At 52.8% G+C, this 15,019-nt stretch overlaps 3 protein-coding genes across 3 annotated transcripts; all 3 read left to right on the forward strand.

The window, feature by feature from the left end:
• Positions 1 to 199: 199 nt before the first annotated feature.
• AYL99_08486 (hypothetical protein) lies at positions 200 to 5,105 on the forward strand (the record flags this gene model as incomplete). The annotated part of the gene is made up of 5 exons (XM_018839994.1): positions 200 to 291; positions 416 to 1,817; positions 1,884 to 2,348; positions 2,449 to 4,545; positions 4,602 to 5,105. The coding sequence occupies 5 exons, from the start codon at positions 200 to 202 to the stop codon at positions 5,103 to 5,105; spliced, it is 4,560 nt and encodes a 1,519-aa protein (XP_018691115.1).
• A 2,124-nt stretch (positions 5,106 to 7,229) lies between these two features.
• AYL99_08487 (hypothetical protein) lies at positions 7,230 to 9,225 on the forward strand (the record flags this gene model as incomplete). The annotated part of the gene is made up of 2 exons (XM_018839995.1): positions 7,230 to 8,055; positions 8,111 to 9,225. The coding sequence occupies 2 exons, from the start codon at positions 7,230 to 7,232 to the stop codon at positions 9,223 to 9,225; spliced, it is 1,941 nt and encodes a 646-aa protein (XP_018691116.1).
• Positions 9,226 to 11,357: 2,132 nt separating this feature from the next.
• Positions 11,358 to 12,224, forward strand: AYL99_08488 (hypothetical protein; the record flags this gene model as incomplete). Its single annotated transcript, XM_018839996.1, has 1 exon — positions 11,358 to 12,224. The coding sequence occupies one exon, from the start codon at positions 11,358 to 11,360 to the stop codon at positions 12,222 to 12,224; it is 867 nt and encodes a 288-aa protein (XP_018691117.1).
• Between the last annotated feature and the right edge of the window lie 2,795 nt (positions 12,225 to 15,019).

Consider the following 15,019-nt stretch of genomic DNA (forward strand, 5'->3'; position numbering starts at 1 on the left):
CGTCCAGCCTCTACCCTGCTCATCCCCTGTCGATTTTGTGCAGCTGGGCATCCTCGACTGTGGCCTCTTGCTTGCCCTTTTGTGTTACACGTGTCTGGGCGTGCGCATATCGATTTCATCGACCTGGCTCAAGTGGACCAACGAAAATGAGATTTGCTCGAGCCTCATAATTCTGCCCAGTCTGAGATAAACATCAACAATGAATCAGAATCCTGGAGACCATTGGCGCGGGCCCGGAGGTCCTCCCCAGGGTGAGGCTCAACCGCAAGGAAGACCGTTTGCCAGCTTCGGGTATGTCTGCACTCACTCATCATTTACCACACCCGTTGTGCGATTTGTAGGATTGGGCTCGTTTAACCCTCAATGCGCGTACTGCCACTGTTCGCTCCGCTAACTGGTATCGTTGTGTCAACAGGCCTAATGGGCCGGCGCAACCTCCTCCGCATGTCCTACCGCCGCCGCCCTCGTCTTATCATCAACACCATTCGCAGCCTTCTGGAAGTCACAGCCTGTCCATCGCAGATTTGACTCAAGGTCCTCCAAGTCACCAGCAACATCAATATAATACTCAGCCTCCACCTCCCCAGGCTCAAGGTCACCCTATCGGGGGGCCTATGGGACATAACATGCCACAGCACTCACCTCCGTACCTCGGTCGTGATAGAGAGATGAGAGAGCTCCGAGAGCGAGAAATGAGAGAGCACGACATGAGGGAGATGCAAAGACAAAGAGATGAAATGATGATGCGTGAACGTGAACGGGAGCGTGAGCGCGACGCTCAAGAAAGGGATCAAATGGAGCGCATTCACCGAGAGCAACAGCAGCAACAGCAACAGCAACAGCGTCCAGTTCAGAGCCACGCCGGCTCCATTCCAATCCATCAGCCGGTCGCCTCAAAAGTCCAAAACTCGATTCATGGTCCCAACGGCCTACTGGCGAACGGCGGTCCGGGCGCTTCCACCGCGGGCAGCCTCTTTGGAGGGCCGGGACAGCATGAAGCGCAGAGACCATCACAATACATGCAGCAGCCAGTGCCGGCGGCACCTCCACAACCGGGTCAGTCTTTTATGCCAGGTCCGTCTCCGATGCCCGCTCCAGCGCAACTAGCACACGGCCAACAACCCATCTTGAATGATGCTCTAAGCTACCTTGACCAAGTCAAAGTACGATTCAGCGATCATCCAGATGTGTATAACAGGTTTCTGGACATTATGAAGGACTTCAAGAGTCAAGCGATCGATACACCAGGAGTTATTGAACGTGTTTCAAATCTCTTTAACGGTCATCCCGCTCTGATTCAAGGGTTTAACACCTTCCTCCCACCTGGATACCGTATAGAATGCGGGACCGAAGAGAACCCGGACGCGATCAGGGTCACAACTCCCAGTGGGACGATGACCCAATCCCTTCAGGGCAGAGGACGCGCACAATTCGAGCCTGCCCCACAACCTGCAGGAGCTCGACAAGATACATTCGAAAGTAGACATGGATGGGGACAGCCTCTTGGTGCTTCACCAGGCGTTAGACCAGCAGAACTTCCTGCTTATAAGCCAGGGCCGGGGGAAAGACCCATGGATGAAGTCTCGAATGCAATCACTCAACAAGAACAGCGTGGTGTCTCAACTTTGCAAAGTGCAGTCACTGCAGTAACAAACGGAGTGACAAGGCCAGCTCTTGCTGTATCACCTGGACCAGGTCAAGGCGGCGCATACCCTCAGCAGACCGCGGGGTTCGGTACTAATGCAGGACTTGGTGAATTGAAGCGCGGAGGTCCGGTTGAATTCAATCACGCTATTAGCTATGTGAATAAGATCAAGGTATGTGTCACCTATTGTCAGTCACCTATTGTCAGACCTCTTGCGGATTCACTGACCTGGCTATAGAACCGGTTTGCGCAACAACCAGAGATTTACAAGCAGTTCCTCGAGATCTTACAGACTTACCAACGAGAGTCAAAGCCGATCCAGGACGTTTACGCACAAGTCACTCAATTATTCATTTCGGCCCCAGATCTCCTTGAGGACTTCAAACAGTTCCTGCCCGAGTCTGCCGCTCAAGGCAAGGCTCAAGCTGCCCGTGTCATGAATCAACAAGAAGAGACCAGCAATGTTCGAGGCGAACCTGGATATGCCAGCACAGCCATTCCCCAGGCTCAAACGCCGAGGCCTGCTTCAAAAATGCCGCCCATGGGTCAGTTTGATCCACCCAGCACAAGCAAAGACAATAAAAAACGCCGCGGAGGTCCTGGAGCCACTCTTTCCAATCAACCGGCGACGCAGCCTGCTGTCGACAACAGTGTCAGTCAGAGCTCACGAGCTGCCCCAGTTCAAGTTGGTAACGCTAGCAAAGTAAGTGAGCTTGATTCATTGTTACAGTCTGCCCCGCTTTATGAAGCGCCTTTTCTCATGCTCAGCTCTTGAGTGTTGCACGTTCTAATGTTACTCACAGCGCCCAAAACTCACAACCCAGCGTCAGCCGCAACCTGACGTGGTTGTCACCTCACCATCTCTCGTGCCTCAGCTCCCTGAGCCCCTGCCGCCCTTCCCTAACTCATCTACCACTCAAGAAGAACTGGCCTTTTTTGATCGGGCGAAGAAACAGATCGGCAATCGCGCCAGTTATGCCGAATTTCTCAAACTCATCAATTTGTACTCTCAAGATCTTATCGACAAATACACTTTAGGCGACCGAGTGGGGGCTTTTATCGGTGGTAATCCCGATCTAATGAGTTGGTTCAAAAACTTCCTTGGTATTGAGGACCAAGAGGAGGTGATCGAAGCGCGTGTACGGCCTGACCCTGGTCGCGTCAATCTCTCACACTGCCGCGCCCTTGGGCCAAGCTATCGTCACCTACCTAAGCGTGATCAAGACAAACCCTGCAAGGGGCGAGATGGAATGTGTTACGAAGTCCTCAACGATGTCTGGGCTTCTCATCCAACCTGGGCTTCTGAGGATTCGGGCTTTGTCGCACACCGGAAGAATCAATACGAGGAAGCCTTGCATAGAATCGAAGAAGAGCGCCATGACTACGACTTCCATATCGAATCCTGCCAGCGGACTATTCAACTCATGGAGCCCATCGTACAACAGATTGGAGTTATGAATGAGGCGGATCGAGCCGCTTTCATCCTAGCACCGGGCTTGGGTGGCGCAAGCGAAGCCATCCCGAAGCGCATCATCATGAAAATATACGGCCGCGAGGCGGGCGGTACGGTCATGCGGGAGATGTTCGCACGCCCCACAGCCGTACTGCCGATTGTGCTTGCAAGACTAAAACAGAAGCTTGAAGAGTGGAAGCAAGTGCAACGGGAATGGGAAAAAGTTTGGCGCGACCAGATCCACAAACAGTTCTGGAGAAGTCTTGACCATCAGGGAATCAACGCAAAGAACCTCGACAAGAAGAACTTCCAACAGAAAGCGTTGACGAGCGAAATCCAGGCCAAATACGAAGAAGCAAAGAAGAACCGGGACAACGGTATTGCTGGAAAGAGGCACCAACTCCAGTATATTTTCAGTGACTTGGACGTCATCACCGACGCGACCCGGTTGATCCTGGTGTCCTTGGATTCAGACCGGCAACAAACCTTTAATAGCGGGGAGCAAGAGCGGATTAGGGGATGGCTGGTAGATTTCCTCGTTCGATTCTACGGTCTTGATGGCGAGAAATTCTTGGAGCAAACTGATATTGAATCACTAAGACATCACCACGAGCAAGACGAAGCTGCTGATGGCCATGATAGCGACGCTCACCCACCAGCCAAAGGTAAAAACCAACGCAAGTCGGACTGGCTTAGGAGGATGGCGCTTGAGAGGAGACACGGCAAGGAGGACAGCATTGCTTCAGCCAGCAAAGAATCGACGCCAGCACCAGGGGCCAGCAGTGAGGTGGAGATGGACGAAGACGCACCAGTGTCCGATGTTCCTGACGAGCCTCAACAGCCATGGATAAATGTCGCTAACAGCGATACATCTGCCCGCCACCTTGCCATGGACGAGACATACCCCCACACAACGTTCAACCTCTATGCGAACGCCAACATTTATTGCTTCTTCAGACTGTTTGAGATGCTGTACAGCAGGTTGTTGGCCATCAAACTCAACGAAGCCAACGTCCAAGAAGCCGTTGCAAGACACAAGGGTATCAAAGGGAGAATTAAGCCAGCCATCGAACTCCGTATGATCGACAAGGGGCCGGACTACTTTTTCTACAGCATTGAGGGAAAGCAGAATTACTATCAGCAGATCTTGCAGCTGTGCCAGGAGGTCCTGGTGGGCACTGTCGATCTTGCTCACCTAGAAGAGACGCTGAGGCGGTACTACAACAAGAGTGGCTGGCAGCTCTACACAATCGACAGGCTCGTCTCGGCCATCCTCCGATTTATTATGAACATTCTCGGTGGAGACGCAAAGGACAAGAGCGTTGAAATTACCAACCTCTTCCTCCGAGATCGAGAGCGCCCAGATACGACTCGCAAGCAGGAAATTCAGTATCGAAAGCAGGTTGAACGATTGTCCAAAGACGCTGAGGTGTATCGCATCAGCTACGTAAGTAGAAGAATCGTGATTGAATCGTGTTAGAAACACCGCTGACCTGCTTATAGACGCCTGAAGATCGGCTTTGCACCATACGCTTATTCCCATCGGAAGACGCTACTTTTGATAGCGACTCTCTCTCAGATGAAGCCCGATGGCAATACTACATCGCGTCCTACACCATGACAGACGCAACGGAAGGTGTAGATCAATCAAGGATGCACACTCCGTACCTGCGACGCAACATTGCTCCTCAGAACGCAAACATCGAAGCCGCATACCAAGAAGTGTATGGCACCCTTGACCACGTCGATGAGCAGACAGCCTTTATCAGCCCTGATTCCTACAAGATTTTGTTGCAGGGTGATTTCTTCTTCCTTCGCCGCAGCGAGCTGGAGAAACCGCTGGGGAAGGCATATGAAAAAGGCAAAATCGAGGAGAGCGAGAGATTCAGGGAAAGGTTTGTGCGCAATACTGCGTGGATGAGGGATCAGAGAGCCGAGGATGTCGAGCGTAAGAAGGCTGCATGGGAGAGAGGTGTCAAGGATGGATTCAGCGGCTACGATCTTTGAGACAAGCTCAAATTCTTTTGCACGTGGAAGACACATACACATGCACGCGGCCACGAGCATGTTTTCTATTCAGAGACATTGACGAGAAGGTTTGGGTTGAGACGGTTCGGAGAAAGCCAGTCTCTCTGCTTCCGAAAGGTTGGACGAAAAGTGGGCCCTGATGAGCATTTTGAACTCGGTAAAGTACGGAGACTGTGGTGCTGGTCTTGAGTTCGGATACCAGTGAGGCCGTCCAAGAGCGTAGACGCTGAGGACTCAATATAACATCCCAATCGCATGAGGAACGAAATCGTAGGGGATTTAGATCATACAAACTGGCAACCACACCACGCAAGTGCTGCCAATGGAATTGCGTTGAGGAATCACTCTGTTCATACTTTACGTGATCATTCATGATCATGATCGATGTCGAGAAATAAGTAATATCGAGGAATGTTGTTTGCTCCCAGTGTACACCGTGTACCACCGTGTACCACCAAATCAAGCCACATTATGGTGTGATCCAATACCATGGCCACCACCTCTAAGTCAAAACCTCTGTCATTAGACGGCTCTCATCATTTGTAAATCTGCCTGTGTCAGCACAAGAAGAAAGCTGCGCAAGAAACATCGGATAAAAGCGTAGCAAAGAGTGGAGTCGATGGAGTCCATCACTCCCGAGAAAAAGTAACATTAGGAGCACCTTGGAAATATGAAGGACTCGTAATACGAAGGGCTTGGTGGTGGTTCAGGGTAGCAAGAGCTCCGTGTTCCACACTCCTAGCGTTATCAATGCCCTTCCTCACCCGCCATGGATCGGGCGTTGCGCCTCGAGAGCAGATAAAAAAAACTTAATCTCGGTGTACCAGGTGACCATTCGCAGAAAAAGAGCCGGTTGAATCTGGTGGCAGTCTATGGTTGCTGCAGTGAGGACCACCAAGAGCATGAAATTTGAAGTTGAGAATCGGCCCAAACAAAAAGGATTTCCTGGGGTGTAAATGGAGCATCCCGGAGCCAGTGGGCGACACAGCCGGTCGGGCAATCTTAATGGCGTTCAACCAAGCTTTATGTTTAATCCCAATGGGGCTTGGCGTGGGAGTTTGTTAAATCTCCGCCATCAGCCCCTTTTCGCCCCCGTCACCGCCGTCGTCTTCACCTCGAGCATTGCTTGCATATCCCCCGCCACAACAGCGCCCTCTCCACCTCGCAAAGCCTTCTGCTCGAGGGATCGTCGTCCGCCACTCCCACGTCTCCCCCTCCTCCCATAGGCCAGGGCACCTTATCACCTCATCTTGCAGCGCCCAGAAGCGACCCAACCGCCATTAGCACCGCGTGTTTCAGAACGCCCAATCTCCCTTTAACCCCTGTCTGCTATTCTAGCTAGGAATGCAGCAATGGCATCCTGACGACTCTTTGCGATATCAATGGCCAATTCGCCCTCGCAAGCTGATCTTGCGCCCTCACGGCTGCGATGTGAAGTTGGAGCCCACGTTTCCACTTGCGACAGCTCCAGAAGGCGTCCCCTGTAGGAAAGAGGCAAGGCCTCGGATACTGTGCAGCGAAATAAGAATGCCAATATGCCAACCACCCGTCACCGTCCCCTGTTTGATCAGCGTCCTCTTCGGCTAGCCTTTGCCCGCCAGTTCTGCTATCGAGGGTTGGCTAAGAACCCCCTCGAAGAATCTGCCATGCCGCTTCGAGCTCATGGCCAACTTAAATATCCAAGAAACCAGACCGGATACTGGAAAGTGTGGTGCTTTGAGTTGCCTGCTTATGGGCCAGTCAGAGACTAAGTTGCGACAAGGGGGGCGCTAAACGAAATTCGCAGATTTGGCGCTATCCCCATAAGTCGCACCTCCGACTGGCGTAGCACCGTGCGGCATGCCTATATGCACCTTATCATGTCCTCCACCAAACTCTTTCTTCCTCTTCGCAAGGCTCTGCTCATGGTCTCTTGAGGTGCTTCACAAGAGTTCCGTGTTTATTGTTTGTTTTTCAGCGTTTTCCAACTACCGCGTCCACTCGTTTACGCGGGCATTCTTTTTTACCAGCCACCAAGAGATCACATCAGAGAGGGAAATCTTGGAGGACATTGACCCGTAATCTCGGCCGACACGCACTGAAAGAAGAGGCACTACTTCTAACATGAAGGCTGTTACCATTGCCGCTGCTGGTGCAGCGGTCGTCACCACCGTTTCTGCCGCCAGCCATGTCAAGCACATGCACGCGAAACTACACGCCAACGTCGCTCGCGACAACTGGGTCGACTGGAATGCGACCGCTTCTACTTCTGCCACGCCTGTAGATGGGGAGACGAAGACCACCACCACAAAGACTCCGGTCAAGGCTGCTACCACTACGGCTAGCTCTTCAACCTCGTTCCTCTGGGAGGACTGGACTTCTACCTCCCTTGCGGTTGATCCCGCAAAGACCTCGAGCACCACTTCCAGCACGACCTTTACTGAGACCTGGGGCGACTGGACCACTACTACGTCGTCCCTTCCGGTCGATCCTGCCACCACCAGCACCGAGACCTGGGGCGACTGGTCAGCCAGTTCCGTGGTAGATCCAGCTTCCACCGCAAGCACCGATGAACACACGTGGGGAGACTGGACCACCAGTGATCCTGTTGACCCTACCTCTACCGTCACGGAGACATGGAGTGACTGGTCAACAAGTGCACCACTTGATCCTGCAACCACTTCCACCGAGACTTGGGCCGATTGGTCGAGCGTCGACGAAACCACTACCATTACGTTGGCCTCGACCATTACGGAGACCAAGTATGTCGAGCCCGTCAGCGCTATCTCGACGAGCTCCAGCACCTGGGCGGATTGGACTTCAACATCCTCGGTGGCCGTCGCCGCGGTCAGCACCTCGACTTCGTCTTCTTCGAGCTGGTTCGGTCCCTCCGCGGTCGAAGCTGACAGTTGCGCCATCTCCATCATCACTTCTTATGGCCTTCCAACTTGTAAGTAGTCCCTGTTCGTCGAGATTGATCCCTTTGTTTCTAATGCGCATATTAGGGTATCCCACACCTGTCCTGGCCGTGAACACAACCACCAGCACCACTTCCAGTACCACCTCCAGCGCCACATGGGCTGATTGGACCACGACCACATCCAGCACGCCAGCCGCCGCTGCTGTGACCAGCAGTAGCACCTCTTCCTACATCTGGGGTGACTGGATCTCAACCGCAACCGGCAGCGAGACGGCACCTGGCTCGGCACCGACGGCTGAAACTGCATATGTGTCTGTGAGCGGGGGAGGTAGCCCTGCCTCGTCCGGTTCTGCTTCGAAGCCCAGCGGCGGGTCAAACAGTGGATCGAGCGGGAGTTCCGGAATCTCAGCCAACGGTGATTCATGGGGCATGACTTATTCCCCATACACTGCCCAGGGCGGCTGCAAAGACGCCGGTACCATTGCCGCTGACATGACCGTCATCGCACAGAAAGGATTCACCTCCGTCCGCGTCTACAGCACCGACTGCAGCACGCTCGAAAACATTGGTGGCTCTGCGCGTGACAATGGATTGAAGCTTATTCTGGGTGTGTGGATCTCTGCGACCGGCATCTCGGGCGCCCAAGGGCAAGTGCACGACATCGTTGCCTGGGCGCAGTGGGACCTCGTTGAACTCATCGTGGTTGGAAACGAGGCCGTCTTCAATGGCTACTGCTCTGCCAGCGATCTAGCTCACTTCATCTCCAGCAGTGCGGCTGCGTTTAAGGCTGCTGGGTACACCGGCGCCGTCACCACGACCGAGCCTCTATCGGTGTGGCAGGACACCAGCAGTGCCTCGGCGTTCTGCAGCGTCGTCGATGTTGTTGGTGCCAACTTGTACGCCTTTTTCAACGCCGACGTGACGGCAGATAAGGCCGGTAGCTTTATCCAATCCGAGATCGACATCTTGGATTCGATTTGCTCAGGCAAAGCTGTCTATGTTCTCGAATCTGGCTGGCCCCATGCCGGAAACTGCAATGGTCTGGCTTGCCCCAGCCCCGAAAACCAGGCAACTGCTCTCAAAGGTATCCAAGCGACCGCGGGTGCCCAAGTCGTCTTCCTGAGCTATGAGGACGAGCCATGGAAGGAGCCGGGACAATTCGGCGTGGAGCAATACTGGGGCTGTGTCAATGTTTTCTAACTGAATTAGTTCCGTCTTCGGTGCCAAATATTCCGGATTGTGTTCCGTTGATAAATGGCCCCAGTTAAGAAAGCGGGCCGTAGGAGCGAGGAGAAGAAACACATGCAGCAACCCGCAGAGTTTACCGTCATGTATGAAATTGCACAGCCAGCGTTGCCATAAGTGTACAGTTGTGAGAGTGACATGTTACGATGTCTGCTTTGATCTTTGTTAAGTTCATTTGTATATTCTCGTGTATATTATTTGAACAGTGTCGACCCGAAGTTGGGATGTGGCAAAATATGATCTGATTGATGAATAAGATACGGAATGTGTTATGGCCCGTGACAGAGGTACGAAGCCCACAGTAAGAGTCCGTGCCAGGATCCTACAGACCCAAAATGGCATAACATAGCGGAGCCTCGTGGCCTCGCTGCCGTTGTTCTGCAAGGCTGCGGCGAAAAGGGTGGCGGAAGATGCCGCCGCCAAATTCGGGACTGAGTTCTTGTCACGATTCTATTTGCACTTCCTCACATGCCCTCATTTCTTTCTGTTGTAATGTTTCCAAGTCCCTGCTGATCGAGCACCATGGCCATCACATCCTCAGCTGGAGGATGCCATCATCTTCCTTGTGACCACACCTTGCGGGCGTCCGAGTCCTAGCGAGGTTGAGCCACGACCACCCTCAAGGCTTGCGAGCTACAGAGCTGCCAACAAGTCTGATGCTGCTGCAGAGGGCACAGGCAATTTAGTAAAACAGAGACTTGTCCCACTCCACGAGGTCTCTTAACAGCCTGATTGACAAGACTTGGACTGGCAATTCGGGGACCTGGTGGAATGGCCGATCGCAGCCTGGCGCCTCGAAAGCGCGTCGTTGCGACGATTCCTCCTTCCGAACCCAGCGAGAAAACAATCGACTGGCTGCCTATCACGTAAAAGCAAATCTGGTCCAGCGCCTCCTGTTCGGTGACTGTCGGCATGAGCTGAATATGCCTCACCAAAATCGGGCGCAGAAAGCAAGCAGCCCGACAAGACTGACCACTAATGCCACGCCAATGCACCTCATTGGAATGTGATAGGTGAAGGGAGTTGAGATGGCCAGTTGAGCACAGCAAAGTCGGCTGCAACGCCTGCATATAAAGACGACCACGTCCATTCTCAAAAATAACATCGCCTCCTCTCGTCTCGGTCAACTCTACGTTGGATGATTTGGATCATTCATCCCAAACACTCACGAGACCACCCGTCCCCTGTCGAAGGCTTTGTGCAAGTGTCTTTCCTCCCTATTGGCTCGCCTAACCGATTTATGAACGGAGTTACTAATCCTCAGAGATAGGAAAGAACTTGCCGAAGGGGCGAGCAAACACCGCTCGCCCGGGAACAAGCGCGGGTACGAAACTCACACCCCCCAAGACACAGCCGGTTCCTGCCGCAGAGCCGCATCGGATCAATGGTTGTCCGATTGTGAGCGGGACACTGCTTTTCTCTCCCATTCTCGCCATTGTCGGGGACTGTACCCCAACCTGCACGTCCTGCCTCTGTTGGACGGCTAGAGGAGCGGGAAGCCCCCCATGCGCCACACGACCCCTGCTTGTTTCCAGACTATTAAGTTCTTTCCTCTGATTGACCGTTTCCGCTTCACGTACCACGTCGAGAATGATGCCGCAACCCTCATTCTCAGTTCGGGGAGTCAGCGGCCTCGTCTGCGAACCTTGACCACTTTGCTGGCTGCTATTGAACCCAATCTTGATGGGATGGGGGAATCCAAATTCCTACCACGGAGCGTGCCATTGGCCGGCGGCGTCATCAGTGTCGCCCAAGCGTTGCACCGGCTAGGTATGGGGCTCCAGCATCCTCTCGTTTTGACGCCATTCTCGGCGCTAAGACTGCCATTGCGGCCGGCAACGGGATGCTGATTCGGCAGCTACTGCCCAAGTGGTAAGTTCAACTTCCTTCCTGCATGTGCTAGGTGCCCATCCATTTCGGCATGTTGGCGGTTGTATCTATTTGTCCCAAGGACTATCATTTACGTTTCTCTGTGACTACTCTTCACATTGTCTCACTCACCTCACAAGTATCTTTCAAGTCGTGTTCCCGATTCTTGTTCCTCTCTATATCCTCGTTCTCCCCTCTTCGTGCTTTGATCGACAATCATGAACAGTCGCATTCACACCTCTACACCTGCAGAATTACAGAATCAATATCCTCAATCTCCGTTCGCCAAACCTTTCCTCCTGTGCATCCAGAATGTCCGATATGAAGAAGCTTCCCATCAAGCGCCGTCTGTCCATGGTCCAGATTTCTATTGGCGTCCATCCGCGTCAGGTTACTTCAGAAGTGAAGATGTCTCTGGCTGGTATATTTGGGATCCCGGACAGCTTTTTAGGGGAGAGTCGCCCCTGCGTCTAGCAACGGTCGAAGAAGCTGGGCGGTGTATATTGCACATGTCCAGCACTCTGATCTGGGATCCAGAGCGTCACGGTTACATACATGCGCCAATAGACTGCACCACTGAGGCCCTCGGCTCTGCCGTATGGCGGCGGCTCTCCTTTGGCCAGTACGGTACCTCTGACCTGGCAATCCTTGGCCATGCCAGGGCTGGCTATCAACTGCACCTCCCAGGACCAGATTCTTGGTTTGAACAACTGCTCCCGGACGTCTGTAAGGCACAGCAGGACGGTCAACCGACCTGCAAGCTGGCCGGGCATCTTAGCATCATTGTGGGCCTCCTGGCCTTTGGAGTTGAACCACACTTGGCGTTGCACGCAATCAACGCGTCTTTTAGACGAGACTTCAACTCTACGAGGTTCCAGCAACATAACTTGCACCCGAGTCCAAGTAAGTCCATCCCTATGGTCTCAACACGTACTGTCTACTCAGAATCTTATTTGTCGGCGTCGACAACTGCAGGACACAAGAAACGCTCAATGGTCATCCACATCGCATATGACCCAACCCGAGTGGACCACGGGGACCTTCAAGCTTGGGAACAAGGCAGCCACGGCGAAATGTTTAGCTAGAGGAAAATCACATACTCTACCAATGCTGTGTGCTGATCACAAAGGGGACATCTGTGAACATGCGAATATCAAAACGAATAGGAGAAGTGGACATGGATACAAAGTGTTGACGGACACTCGGACATTCTGGTCGCTGCAGCGGGACTGCTAATGAGTCTCATTGTCTGGTGCCACGCCTAGAAAGAGGAGGACGAATCACCTGGTCGAAAAACAACACAGCTCATAAGCTGCTCCAATCGCAAAAACCTACCCAGTCTCGTCGTTCTGGGTCGACACTGGACTCAAATTTGTCTAGAGGTGGCTGTTTAGCCTCTCAGTTTACGACCTTACGACTTGTTCAACGGCCGACTATTTCTTTGTCATTTACTGCTATCGACCGCCAGGAGGGCAGATGAAGGCGGATTTCCCAGGATACAGTGGAGGCCACTTTGGTCTGGACTTGCGTTCTACCTTGTCCTCTTGGATTGGTCTGCCAGCTTTCTATCCTTTCGATACTTGCACACTGCTGCTCTACTGCTATTTACTTCCATTCATGTCTTGTCTAGTCATGTCATGTCTTACCAGCACCCTGATCTCTCAGAGAGATTGCTCAGGTACACGGATTGAGCGTTGCCTGGGCTGTGCTTTATCGAAGTACTTAATGTTTCGCATATTGTCTTAGCAATCTCAATGGTTATGAAGCGGTGTTTACGATTTATTGACTGCATACTTGCTAGTCTCTCCTTGATATCGTGTCCAATGACCCGTTCTGTCTAGGGCGTATATTCCTTCTTTTTACAGATATGCAAGGCAAGCCCCCAGCCTACTCATCGTGGCATGCATGAGTGCGTAGCCCATTCTGCCTCTCTCTCTCTCTCTCTCTTTCTCTCCTCTCTCTTTGTTTTCGACACTCCATCGTATCTTCCCCTCGAGGAGATGGGAAGGGGTAGATGATGAGAAATAGCCCACGAAAAGGGGCAGAAGAAGAAGTAGAAGGGAAGGAGGAGGAGGAGGAGGAGTGACGAGGGGAAACTCTTCTTCACCGTCCCATTGTTTTTTTCCTCACGCCCTTTTCCATTTTTGCTGGCTACCTTGCACGTCTGCTCTTGCAGAGGGATGTCTCAACTGCCTCCTCATCCACCCTCATCGTTTCTCCCTTCCCTTCTAGGCCAAAGTGTTCAATCTTGTAATGAACTCGTGTGTTTGATGAGTCGAAACAGAACAAAGGCCCGTCTGTCATCTTGGGACAGCGTGAGGCTGTGACGCCGTTGGACCTTGGGCTGTGCTTGTGTGTGTGCGTCTTTGGGAAGGAGGAAGAGGTCGCCCTAGGACATGTATCGCCCGGGCTTTGGAGGATGTTGGAGCGAGAGAAGCCGTGGAGTGTGTATCCTAGTCAGTCTTTATTATGGAATGGAATGGATTGAAATGGCTCGCGGAGAGAATCGAAGTAGCAGGGGGGAAGTATGAAGGAGTGGAGGATAGGAGAAAGAGGGATGGCAAGGAGTGATGGTGTCGCCAAAAGACAAAGGCCGAGCTCGGCCCATGTCGTGCCACGGAGAATACTTACGAGAAAAGTGGTATCAAAGACTCCTTCGGCTTCGCAGAGACGCTGCCCGGATCAGTGACGTTGGCGGCATTCTCATAGTTCGCTGGTGACGATGCATATCGCGACGTCTATACTGTAGGAAGGCGCAGTCTTGACATCCCCGGTGAGATGGACTGAGATATTCACATGACCTTGAGGAAAAGACATATACGCGCTAAAGTGCTGGGATGGATAGAGTATCGGTACTGTTCCATCTTCCGGCAACGATCTGGCAGCCCACATTTGCACAGAAACACGTCTGTTAAAAGAGAAACGAGAGAGATTGGCAATGGGAATGCGAGTGAGCCGAGCTGACGCAGGCCTCGTCAAGGGTGGTGGGCTGGCTGCAACACCGTACAAAATGTCCCCTGTCACTCTCACTTTGCCATTCGTGTATATTGAGTCGCGGGTCCGGGATGCTCATACGTTACTAGGGAAATGATCCTGGGGGCAAGCCTTCTAAGACCGTGTCTGGCCGGTTGTTGGCTGCGAACGTGGCTGGGATGACTGGGGGGTGCATCCATAACATGAATGAATGGAGTGGATCGCTCCAGACACGGGAGATTCTGCGGCGGCTTGGATTAGTCTAGAAGTCAGTCACTTTCCTCGGCCAAGCATGTTGGGGAGTGTTTCTAGGATCACACGTTGTGCTTTGGACAGATCTATTTCGTGTTTTTATACTTGGTCGAAAGGGGATCAGGGTTTATTGGTGAATGTATCAATGGCAATATGGGAACTCAGGAACATGATGCGGTGTAGGTGTGAGATCTTTCCGTTTTTCTGTCGGAATCATGTTTTGTTATTCTGTCGGGGACGATGGACCGGGTCCCTGGGCCTGGAGGGTGTGAACGGGGGCTTCGTTGTCAGCAGCGGACAACCGCTTGGAGAGAGGGTTCGCATGGCGTTTCCCTATTGGAACCTCCCCCAACACAAGTTCTGTTCTGTAAAAGGAGCGTGGCCGGTCAAGGTTGCAGAGTTTGGCCTGGCTTCAAACTTCGAGCCCAGAGTGGTGTTGCGGCAATAAAGAAGGCAGGCTTTGTTGGATCAAGGTCGGGTGCACGAGTATACCATGTCTTTTCAGCCCCCTTACCGGACTCCCATCAGCCGGAGGCTTGTCAGGAATGCTGGGCAGAGCCTCATGCAGCATCCCAATGGCTCTCTTTTGCCCCAGGGCCAGGGCAGAGCCTCCCGCAAAGCCTCAGCCTGTTTGTGAAAGAAGATGCAGCCGTGG

This window comes from Fonsecaea erecta (genome assembly GCF_001651985.1).
Source record: "Fonsecaea erecta strain CBS 125763 chromosome Unknown Scaff7, whole genome shotgun sequence".
NCBI classification, from domain to species: domain Eukaryota; kingdom Fungi; phylum Ascomycota; class Eurotiomycetes; order Chaetothyriales; family Herpotrichiellaceae; genus Fonsecaea; species Fonsecaea erecta.